The sequence below is a fragment of the Ailuropoda melanoleuca genome, chromosome 2 (assembly GCF_002007445.2).
Source record: "Ailuropoda melanoleuca isolate Jingjing chromosome 2, ASM200744v2, whole genome shotgun sequence".
NCBI classification, from domain to species: Eukaryota; Metazoa; Chordata; class Mammalia; order Carnivora; family Ursidae; genus Ailuropoda; species Ailuropoda melanoleuca.
Genome location: NC_048219.1, coordinates 68,099,404 through 68,111,252, shown reverse-complemented (window position 1 = coordinate 68,111,252; position 11,849 = coordinate 68,099,404). Strand labels below are relative to the sequence as shown.

At 34.8% G+C, this 11,849-nt stretch overlaps 1 protein-coding gene across 3 annotated transcripts in view; it reads right to left on the bottom strand.

The window, feature by feature from the left end:
* The window catches only part of SNX7 (sorting nexin 7), a 150,585-nt gene that overhangs the window by 48,940 nt on the left and 89,796 nt on the right, over positions 1–11,849 (bottom strand). For 2 of the 3 annotated variants that reach the window (XM_034653967.1, XM_002928953.4), the window contains one exon: positions 5,565–5,977. The exons of the other annotated variant lie outside the window; for it this stretch is intronic. In XM_034653967.1, coding sequence (XP_034509858.1) covers positions 5,891–5,977 — 87 coding nt within the window. In that variant the 3' untranslated portion in view covers positions 5,565–5,890. Of the gene's footprint in view, positions 1–5,564; positions 5,978–11,849 lie in introns of those variants that run through there. 3 annotated transcript variants of the gene reach the window in all.

The following is an 11,849-nucleotide window of genomic DNA, read 5'->3' as shown; positions in this document are numbered from 1 at the left end:
GGTTACAGAAGTACATCAATTCCCTGTGATCTAAAGTAGTTTGATTTGTTCTTTTGTCAAGTGGGATGATAAAAATTCTGAAAAAATAACAGGAAAAGACAAATGGAGGAACAGAGCCAAAGCACACTAAAAGAAGAAATCAACCCATAATAGGGCTTGATCAAGGCATAGATTCAACTGTGAGCTTTGAAAAAAATATAATAACTTATAAACCTGTTTAAAGCAAAGAGAAGATAAAGAAATTGATTATGAAATAGATGGTCAATAACAAGTGGACTTATCTTCACTTCAGAGCCTCTTATCTTCAGGGTAGTCGTGGCATGAGGAAAAAAAAAAAAGAAAAGAAACAAACACAGATTTTTATTTGTATCTTTCTGGGATTATACACATGTCCAGTGATGATTTCCTACTTAAAGTATGTGTCTGTGTGTTTGTAGTTCTCTAAAAATGGAGCATATATGTTTCCTATCCAATCAACTGCCAGTAATACAAAAAGAGAAAGAAAAGTACAATCTGTGGACCAGACAAGTAATATCTCCCAATCAGACCTCATACCTGAGCCCACTGATTCCAAAGCTCACGAGTCATCCTCTATGATGATGACTTTCATCCAAGTACAACCTCATTTCCCTGTAAACACAGGAAGTAAGTTTCTTTTTCCCTAGGACTTCAGGTCAAAATGACAGTTTGAGCATTGATGTTTCTGCTTTGAAGAGCCAGTTGAGNTGCCCAACCTCTGTGCCACCCAGGTGCCCCATTAGTAGCATCCCTGACTTCTAACAACCTAGATGCCAGTAGTATCCTTCTCCCATAGTGTGGCTTCCAAAAATATCGCTAGATATTACATTATATTTATATTATATATTATTAGATTTTGCTAAATATCCCCCATTTGAAACCCACAGAATGAGCCTCATGTAAAGGTAGCAATAGGAGTAATGGAAGTCAACCTTTTCAAGAGAAGTAGGAAATAAAGACAGAGAAATACACCCGTTCAGGACCAGTTATACCCAAATATAGCCTTTTCCTTCTCGGTTACAGAAGTACATCAATTCCCTGTGATCTAAAGTAGTTTGATTTGTTCTTTTGTCAAGTGGGATGATAAAAATTCTGAAAAAATAACAGGAAAAGACAAATGGAGGAACAGAGCCAAAGCACACTAAAAGAAGAAATCAACCCATAATAGGGCTTGATCAAGGCATAGATTCAACTGTGAGCTTTGAAAAAAATATAATAACTTATAAACCTGTTTAAAGCAAAGAGAAGATAAAGAAATTGATTATGAAATAGATGGTCAATAACAAGTGGACTTATCTTCACTTCAGAGCCTCTTATCTTCAGGGTAGTCGTGGCATGAGGAAAAAAAAAAAAGAAAAGAAACAAACACAGATTTTTATTTGTATCTTTCTGGGATTATACACATGTCCAGTGATGATTTCCTACTTAAAGTATGTGTCTGTGTGTTTGTAGTTCTCTAAAAATGGAGCATATATGTTTCCTATCCAATCAACTGCCAGTAATACAAAAAGAGAAAGAAAAGTACAATCTGTGGACCAGACAAGTAATATCTCCCAATCAGACCTCATACCTGAGCCCACTGATTCCAAAGCTCACGAGTCATCCTCTATGATGATGACTTTCATCCAAGTACAACCTCATTTCCCTGTAAACACAGGAAGTAAGTTTCTTTTTCCCTAGGACTTCAGGTCAAAATGACAGTTTGAGCATTGATGTTTCTGCTTTGAAGAGCCAGTTGAGGTAAAAAGACTTTTAATTTCCCCTATGTAACTGGAATGAAAGGGGTGGATGGAGTGGAATCCTCAGGGGGAAAAAAAAAAAAAAGAACAGTAATACCCAGCTACAAGCAGTATTACAAGATGGACTTAAACTATTTTCAAAACATACTAATTTAAGTCTATTACCAATTCTATATTCAGTTACTGGCACATCCACTTAAAATCCTTCTTTGTCTTTTTTTGAAAGGCTATATGACTCAGAGAAGATTAACTGAAAGCAGCAAATGTGTGTTTTGGAAAGCAGTTATTGAAAGAAGGCATGTGTTGAATGAAAAGTACACGTAAACTTCAGGGGAGAGCCTTCTTTTAAGTAAAAATCAAATGAGTTATTTTGTTGTTGTTAAGAAGTTTTTTATGACGAGGTATCCAGTAGTCATATTTCCATATTAATAACAACCAGCATCATAGCACACATCACAATACCAATTCAAAAGCTATACCAAGTGTTCCACCTCTAGGATGACAACATAAGGAGTTCCAGGGACTCTTGTCCCCCAGTGTGAAAATTATAAGACAGCTTCTTCAGCAAATAGTGTTGGGACAACTGGAGAGCCTCATATAAAAGGATGAAATTGGGCCTTTCCCTCACATCATATGCAAAAATTAACTCAAAATGGATCAAAGACCTAAATCTAAAAGCTAAAAGTCCTAGAAGAGAACATGGCGGTGAATCTACATTACCTCAGATTTGAGAACAGATTCTTAAAAATGACACCAAAAGCATAAGCAACAAAAGAAAAAAACCCAGAAATAACGAACTTCCTCAAAATTAAAAACTTCTTTGCTTCAAAGTGCATTATCATGAAGTGAAAAGAAGTATCTGCAAATCATAATCTGATAAGGGACTTACATCTAGAATATATAAACAACTCTTAAACTCAATAATAAAAGGACAACCTCACCTTAAAAATTGGCAAAAGAGCCAAATAGACATATTTGCAAAGAATATATACAAATAGCCAAAAAGCACATGAAAAGATGCAAAAGGAAATACAAATTGAAGGTACAATGAGGTATCACTTCACCAAATAGGGTGGGTATAATACAACAAAAACAAACAAACGAAAACAGAAAATAACAAGCATCCATGAGGATGTGGAGAAATCAGAACCCTCATACACTGCTGGCTGAAATGTAAAATGGTGTAGCCATTTTGGAAAACAATCTGGCAACTCCTTATATGGTTAAATACAGTTGTGATATGTAAAGGCCCAAGAGAAATGAAAATACATGTTCTCACAAAAATGTATACACCAATTTTATAGCATTATTATTCATAATAGTCAAAATTGAAAATAACCCAAATGTCTATCAATGAAAGAATAAACAAATATAATGGATAAACAAAATGTGGTATATCCATACAATGGAATATTTTTGGCCATTTTAAAAAAAGAATAAAGTACTGACAAATGCTACACTATTTGTTGAGGACATGTTAAGTAAAATAAGCCAGTTATTAAAGATCCCATTTATAGGATACCACTGATATGAAATAATGAGAATAGTCAAATTTATAGACACAGAAAACAAATTAGTGTTTCCTTAGGCCTGGAGATAGGGGAGGGGGTGGCTGTTAGAAAGTGACAGCCAAAAGGTATAGGGTTTCTTTTTGAGGTGATGAAAAACTAGAAACAAAGTAAATAACTATAAACAAGAAAATGTCAGCATAAATTACTACATAGTCACACCATCATATATTGTAGACCCATTTAAGAAATGTATTAGAGCTATTCTTGACTTTGAACATTTCCACAAGGTATTGTTGAGTGACAAAATGAGAGGCAAAACAGCATGTATAATAGGACTTCATTTTTATAAAACAAATTTTAAAACTGTGTTTGGGAGTGTATGTATGTGTGTGTGTGTATGTTAAGTCTGTACCGAATACTATGAACATGGGAAAATGTAGGGAAGGACACATACTACTTAACAAGAGTTAGCTGTGTGGTATGTATGGTATGTATGGGGGCTGGCAGTCATGTGGACAGAAAGGAAGAGAGGAGGATGCAAAACTAAAAAGGAAAAAGAAAGGTACTGTATCTAAATATAAAGCATTTTTATGTGATTCCCATTTAAATAATTAATGATCTTATTGGCTACCATTTCTCTGGCAGGTATTCTTTCTCTCCCCAGTTTTACTGAGATATAATTGACACCTAACATTTCTAAGTTAAAGGTGTATAACAATGATTTGATGTATGTATTTACTACAGAATGATCACAATAAGATTAGTTAAGATTCATCACATAAGCAAAGTTACAACTTTTTTCCCTTTGCGATGGGAATTTTTTTTTAAGGTTTTATTTATTTATTTGACAGAGAGAGAGACAGCTAGCGAGAGAAGGAACACAAACAGGGGGAGTGGGAGAGGAAGAAGCTGGGAGCCCAATGCGGGGCTCGATCTCAGAACCCCAGGATCACGCCCTAAGCCGAAGGCAGACGCTTAACGACTGAGCCACCCAGGTGCCCCGGGAACTTTTAAGATCTATTCCCTTAGTAACTTACAAGTTTACAATACAGTATTGTTAACATATAGTCATCATGTTATAACTAGAAGCTTGTACCTTTCCACCACTCCACCTAACTCCCTCACCCCCAACTTCCATCTGGTAGGTGTTCTAAGTTTACTATATCATTTTAACAACCTGTGAGTTACAGATTATTATCTCCATTATCTCTAGGTAGGGAAAACACAGTTTGGAGTAGTAAAATAGCTTGCAAAACAATGTGGTTGGGGCCGTCCTAATAAACAGAAGGATTCTTACCCAAAATTTATGTTAGATGTCAAGGCTGGTGATGCCATAAACACACTGAGAGGGTATGAAAAGCTTTATTACTTACATAATGAGGCTTTCTGGGGAGATCTGGGCAGGCCTCTCAGGCTGTTCTGAAAATGGTTTGAGAGAGCTGGAGAAGGAGAATGGTTTGGGGTTTTTATGGTGGATCAGGGGATGGGTTCCTGCATGCAGAGAGAGGGTCATATGGTTTGAATTTTGTGTCAGTGCCAAAGGAGGGAGCATTCGGGCTTTCTTAGCAGCCTGACCAGATGTGGCAGGAGGGGAAGTGGGAAAGTGTGGTTAAAAGCTACCAGCAGTCTAACATCAAAAAATGGAGTCAGAGTCTTTACCACAAATGGTTTAAAAATTATACATGCCAATATTTATGAAAAATGTTTAGCTTTATATCTGCATTTGTGTATCTACTGTTTTGATTAAAACAAATGCCTAGGTTGTTTTTTGTGACACTTATTTAAGGCGAATACCCAAATGAAACTTAAGGTCCTGTATGCAATGTAACATCATGACCAAACACCTCAAACTTTAAAGTCTTGAGAAATAGCTCTTTCAAAAAATTAGCAAATGTTAAATAACCAACATATGCAGTTTCTAAATATAGCCATTAGATAAATATGAAATCACTTTGTATGGTCATTATTACTTGATTACTAGGTTGCACAGGATCACTAACTAATAACTCAAAGAATAATGTAAATCTATCACGGTAATTTTTTTCAATTGTGAAAAACAATTTCTTTACTCTTACCAAACCAACCTGTGAACAGTTATCATTAACGTTCAATAAAACTAAATTAATTTTTATATATTTACTTCAAGTTCCTAATGGCAAAGTGAATACTATTTTAGAGAAAATTGTGACGAAATTAGGTGAAAGCATAGTATGCACGGTAACGTGCTGAATTCTTGTCAGAATCTGCTTCAGAGGCTTGAGCTGCTAGTACAAAAAGAACACACCACAGCCAGTCATGGCATATTAAACCTTTTATTAAAACTGAGTCTTCATAATATATTTAAAATGACATGTTCCACAAACAAATATTTGGGCAAAAATTTCTGTATGTACTTATTGGCACACAAATTTAAAATAAAAACTAAGCTGAATACATACATATATTTATATATATGTATGTATCTCCAAATTCATATCAATTATCTGGAATAGCTGAGTTTCAAGCTGTTGGTTTTCCAGATAGTGTGAAACATTTTTCATCCACTTCATAAAGGACACAGCCCATCCAGAAAGAATAACTTTGGTTAATAGATGCTGTCTCCCAAAGATCACACAGAAGTCCTCAATGGGATTCAGGTTTATCTTCAGAGGTTTCTTCCATGTGGAGGTCAGTCTGTGATGCAAGGAAGGATTCCCATGTAGCAAGGCACTGAATAATGGAAATATACCACGAGGAGATCAACAGTAGTTAACTTTCAGAGGTAAAAGGATTAATAAATCCTTATGTATTTGTTTGTAGAGCAATCTGCCCTGCTCCCATTCCCACCAGCAGGCCAGAACACTTGTTGTTTTCTACATATTTTAATTTCTAATGACAGATACTATTGCTAAATAAGAGGAAAACATAAAAGGTTTAAAAAATGAGCATGGATTAGTTTGTTAAAATAATCCAGTATTATCTCACTGTCAGGAAAGGAAACCGTTAAATTATGGAGGAAAAGATGGACCATCTGGATCCTAGGAGGTAGGCGTTAAGCATCTGGACACAGGAGTGAGGATATAAGCATGCCTCCATCAGATCTGAATTCCACTACAAGTTTGAGTTTGGGCAAGCTGATGAATTTTTATTACAGTTTCTCAAGGTATAAATTAGATTAATGACAGTACTTACCACTAGGACAACTGTAAAAATCAAAGTTCCATAATCTGTATAAATCTCTATGCAGAATGCTTAGCACAAAGTAAGTGCTAAAAAAATTAGAAATTATTATATTATGATGGTCTCTTGGGACTAGGTGGTGAAACTTGGTTATTAATGTGCCACAGGAAATGAAAAAGGATCAGAGGAGACTGAAGGTGGTGGGGGTACACCAACAGGAATGTGGCTACCTTCGTGATGTTGCCTAGGACTGAGCTGCCTACTAGCTTAGTCTCAGTTATCTGTATGAAGTATATCCACAGTATAATTTTAATAGTTTGCACATATTTAGGATTCTTCTAAAACACACTTACTCTAACATATAGTTAGCACTAGCTAAAATTAATTAGAAATCATGTTTTTTCCCAAATGTGGATAGATTGCTATATACAATACATATATATGTATTTTTTTATATAATACACTCTAAAGTTGGACTGATTAACACTGGTTTACTTCCCGAAACAACTTTCACATCACTTTTTTATCCTCTAATCCTTTTATAGCTTTAATATGTCCATGTCTGACAAGTACTAAGTGACAAACCAGCAATTTCCCAAACACAATACAAACTCAAAATTTTAAATCTTCCAAACTATAAATGTGCTGTGTTCCATAAAGTATGTATGTATGGACTTACATATGTGTGTGTGTGTGTGTATACAATATTTTTTCAAACTGAAGATTTAGAATATGGAAAGCATTTTGCCAAATAAGGTTTTTACAAAGGTTATATGCAGCGATTTGATTCTGAGACAGTTTCAAAAGCCTAGGAAATGAATAATAAGGCTAGAAAATTATATATTTGCATGAGAACAGTAGAAAATACTGTTGAAGACTTAATTGCCAAATTTAAAAAAACTGAGTAAATTACTGGGTAAAATGTTGAGTATTTATTTTGTGATACATGTATTTTGAAAGTCAGGCTTGGGATAACACAGGTCTCATAAGAATAATTAAGTCTATCAAGACTTTAAGGGATATTTTGATTTAAAAACTTTAGAGAATACTGGACGCCAGGTCTAAGCCACAAAGCATAATTTTAGTCACTGTGATGAATCAGTTCTGGGATTTACCTTTACTCTTTGTAAGTTACTAACTCTCTGATTTTCTACTTCGGGTGTACAATAATAATACCTATCTCATTGGGATGAAGAAATAACAAAATAAGATAGGTAAGGGTAAGAAAGGAGAGGGCAGGTAAAAGAGAGAAGGCCAAGTAGCTATGACAGGGACCATGAGGCAAGAGTGGCTTCTCTGACATGGTACAGGAGAAGAAATAGATGTCTTTATATCTAATTGCTTATACCCATGAAAGGGCATTAAAGATAAACACCACTCACATTTGATCTATGTTTCAACTTCTAGACCTTACGTCTTTTATAACTGTCCAAACTATACATAATTTGGGAGGTCGGGATTGACATAAAACGTCCATTCACTCAACAAATATTTTTGAGTTCTTACTATGTCAGGCACTATGATAGGTTCTGGGGCACAATCCTTGGCCTCATGGAACTTATGATTTAGCAAAGAAACATAAGTAAGCAAATATAAGCAACTTCAGGGTCTATGAAGTTACAGGGTATGATGAAAATAAATAGTAGTGGGATCTAAATCAGACTTGAATGAGTTAACGAATGTTTCCTAGTAGGAGTAAGCCCATAAATCTCTGTGCATGTCTGTGGAAGGGCAATGTAAGGAATAATGTATGGTACAGTGGTTAAGAACTTGCGCTTAGGACTTCTGTTGCTGGCCAAGATGGTGTAGTAAGGACTGGATTTACTCTTCTGCTAAAAAATAAGATAGATAGATAGATAGATAGATAGATAGATAGATAGATATATAGATAAAGCAAAAATATATGAAATGACATTTTTCAAGACCCTGAACATCAGGCAATAAAGGACAGTGATCCCTGAGAGACATGATAAAAACAATCTGAGCTCTATGATTACCCTACTGTTGTGGGCAGAACTGTGTCTCCAAAACTCATTTGTTGAAGCATATTCTGAGGTACTTCAAAATTCGCTTGTCAAAAACAGAGGATCATAGGGGAAGAGAGTAAAAATAAAACAAGATGAAACCAGAGAGGGAGATAAACCACAAGAAACCCTTAATCAGAGGAAACAAACAGGGTTGATGGAGGGGAGGGAGGTTGGGGGATGGGGTAACTGGGTGATAGACATTAAGGAGGGCATGTGATATAGTGAGCACAGGGTATTATACNGGGTTGATGGAGGGGAGGGAGGTTGGGGGATGGGGTAACTGGGTGATAGACATTAAGGAGGGCATGTGATATAATGAGCACTGGGCATTATATAAGACTGATGAATCACTGACTTCTACCTCTGAAACCAATAATACATTATATGTTAATTAATTGAATTTAAATTTAAAAAGTAATAAAATAAATACAATAAAAAATTCATTTGTTGAAGTACCATAGAATGTGAAATAATTTGGATATAAGGCCTTTAAAGAGGTGATTCAGTTGAAATGAGGCTGTTAAAACAGGCCCTAACCCAATCTGACTAGTAGTCTTAGAAGAAGAAATTGGTTATAGAAAGAGACTATAGGAATGACAGCAGAGAGAAAAGACGATGTGAGGACACAGGGAGAAGGTTACCATCTGCAAAGTCAAGAAGAAAGGCCTCAGAAGAAACCAAGAAACCAAGCCTGACAATATCTTGATCTTGGCCATCTAAACTCTGGAACTGTAAGAAAATAATTTTTTTTGTTTAAGCCACTTAGTCTGTGGTATTTTGTTATGGCAGTCCTAGCAAACCAATACACCAATTTACTGCCTTAAGAGAATTTCCAGGCCACGGTGGAAGAAGGTGAACTTAGATGTAGTCAGGCAGACTCCCTGAGTTGAAGAGATATGGAGCTAAGAGTCTATGGAAAACTAATGCAGGAGAGTTCATTGAGCAGAGGACCAGAGAAGAAAGAGTGCAGAAAGAGCACTCTGGAGACTTGTTGTGGGTCTCCCTTGGGTTTTCAGTGGAGTCCTGATCAGTACATGCATGTAGAAAACTACCTGAGGCCTGGGAAAAAAGCCACTAGTGAGGATTAGAGTGAACAGTGCCCATGTTCTCCCAGGGACTAGAATAGCACAGGATCCCACCAAAGGGATTGGAAAGTCCCACAATTCATGAGATATTAGGTAGGATACAAACAAGGATCTTGACTCAATACTGGGAAATAATTTTCCCTATAATAAAGCTGCTCAAGTATCACCTAATAAATCTTAAAACTAAGACACCAAAGGATCAAATTGTGTCCATGTAACTTAGTTAAGTGCTATACAAATACAAAAATATTCAACATGCAACAAAATTCATAATATCTGGCATCTAATTAAAATTACCAGGATAAAAAGAAGAAAACATAACCCAAAATGAGGAGAAAAATCAGTCAATTGAAATTTATATGCAATGGAATATTACTCAGCCATAAAAAATAGTGAAATCTTGCCATTTGTAATGGTGTGGATACAGCTAGAGTGTTTAATGCTGAATGCAATAAGTCAATCAGAGAAAGACAAATACCATATGATTTCACTCATATGTAGAATTTAATGAACAAAACAAATGAACACTGCGGTGAGGGGGAGAGGTAAACCAAAAAACAGACTCTTAACTACAGAGAACAAACTGAGGGTTACTGGAGGGGGGAGGTAGGTGGGGGATGGGCTAGATGGGTGATAGGGATTAAGGAGGGCACTTGTCATGAGCATTGGGTGTTGTATGTAAGTGATAAAATACTAAATTCTACACCAGAAACCAATGTTACACTGTGTGTTAACTAAGTAGAATTTAAATAAAAATTTGGAAAAAAAAAAAGAAAAGAAAAAGAAACTGACCCAGAATTGACAAAGACATTAGATTTAGCAGACAAGGACATTAAACCAGTTATTACAGAAGTGTCCTAGATGTTCAAAGAGTTAAGTAGAGGCATGGAATAAATGAAGAATAGACACAAATTACCCTTCCAAAGATGAAAATTACTATGTGTGAGATGAAAAAACACAATGAATGGAATTAATAATGTATAAGACCAATGCAGAAGAAAAAAACTGGTGAACATGAAGGCATAGGAATGGAAATACCTAAAAGAAGACACACAAAAAAGGTAATGAGAAAGAAAGGAAAAGAGCATCAGTGAGCCAGAGGACACAGCCTGCAGTAGTATAATATATATGTAATTAGCATCACTGAAAAGGTGGGGTGCACAAAAACTTTTGAAAATATAAAGGCCAACATTTTTCCAAATTTGATAAATTATAAACTCACAAATTCAAGAAACTCAATAAACTCTAAACATAAGAAACATGAGGAAGAATGCCTCAAGCCACTTTATAACCAAATTGCTCAAAATCAGTGATAAAGACAATCTTTAAAGGCAGAGAAAAATGATAATGTTACATATAAAAGAAGGAAAAATAGGGATGAGTATCTCATCCAGATAATGTAAGTCAGAGGACAGTGGAGTAATATTTTTAAGGTACTGAAAGAAAAAAATACTAAAAAAGATATAGGATCCTATGCCTAGCAAAAATATCCTTCAAAAACAGGTGGAATAAAGATATTTTCTGACACACAAAGTTATAGAATTTGTTGCCAACAGACCATACTACAAGAAATGTTTTAAAAAAGAGAAAAATTTCGTCAGGCAAAAAGAAAATGAGACCAGATAGAACTATGAATCCATTCAAAGGCATGAAGAACAGAGAACATGGCAATGATATGGAAATGTATATATTTTTCTTATTACTTAAATTTATTTGATATATAATTGACTACTTAATTATGAATAATAATAGTAACAAGATCTTGTGAGGCTTATAATACATGCACAAATAAAATCTATGACAAAAAGAGCAAAAAGGCCAGGAGAAAGAAAATGAAGAATATGATTACAGGTTCTTAAACGATAGGTGAAGTGGTATAATACTACTTGAAGGTAGACAATGATAAGATTAAGCTACAAACAATAAACCTGAAAATAACCACTAAAAAATAAAAGGTATATCTAATACACCAACAAAAGATCTAAAATGAAATCTTACCAAATTGTCTATTATCCAAAAGAAGACATAAAGAAGAAAATGGGAGCAACGAACAGATGGAACAAATAAAAAACAAATAGCAAAATAATAGACTCAAACCTAGTCATATCAATAATCAATTTTAATGTCAATAAGCTAAATACTCCAATAACACACAGATTGTCCTATTAAATAAAAAACAAGACCCACCTATATTCCACTTATAAGAAGTACACACAAATACATTTAAATTAAAAGGGCAAAATATATATATATATATATATATATATATATATATATATATATATATATATATATATATATACTATAAAA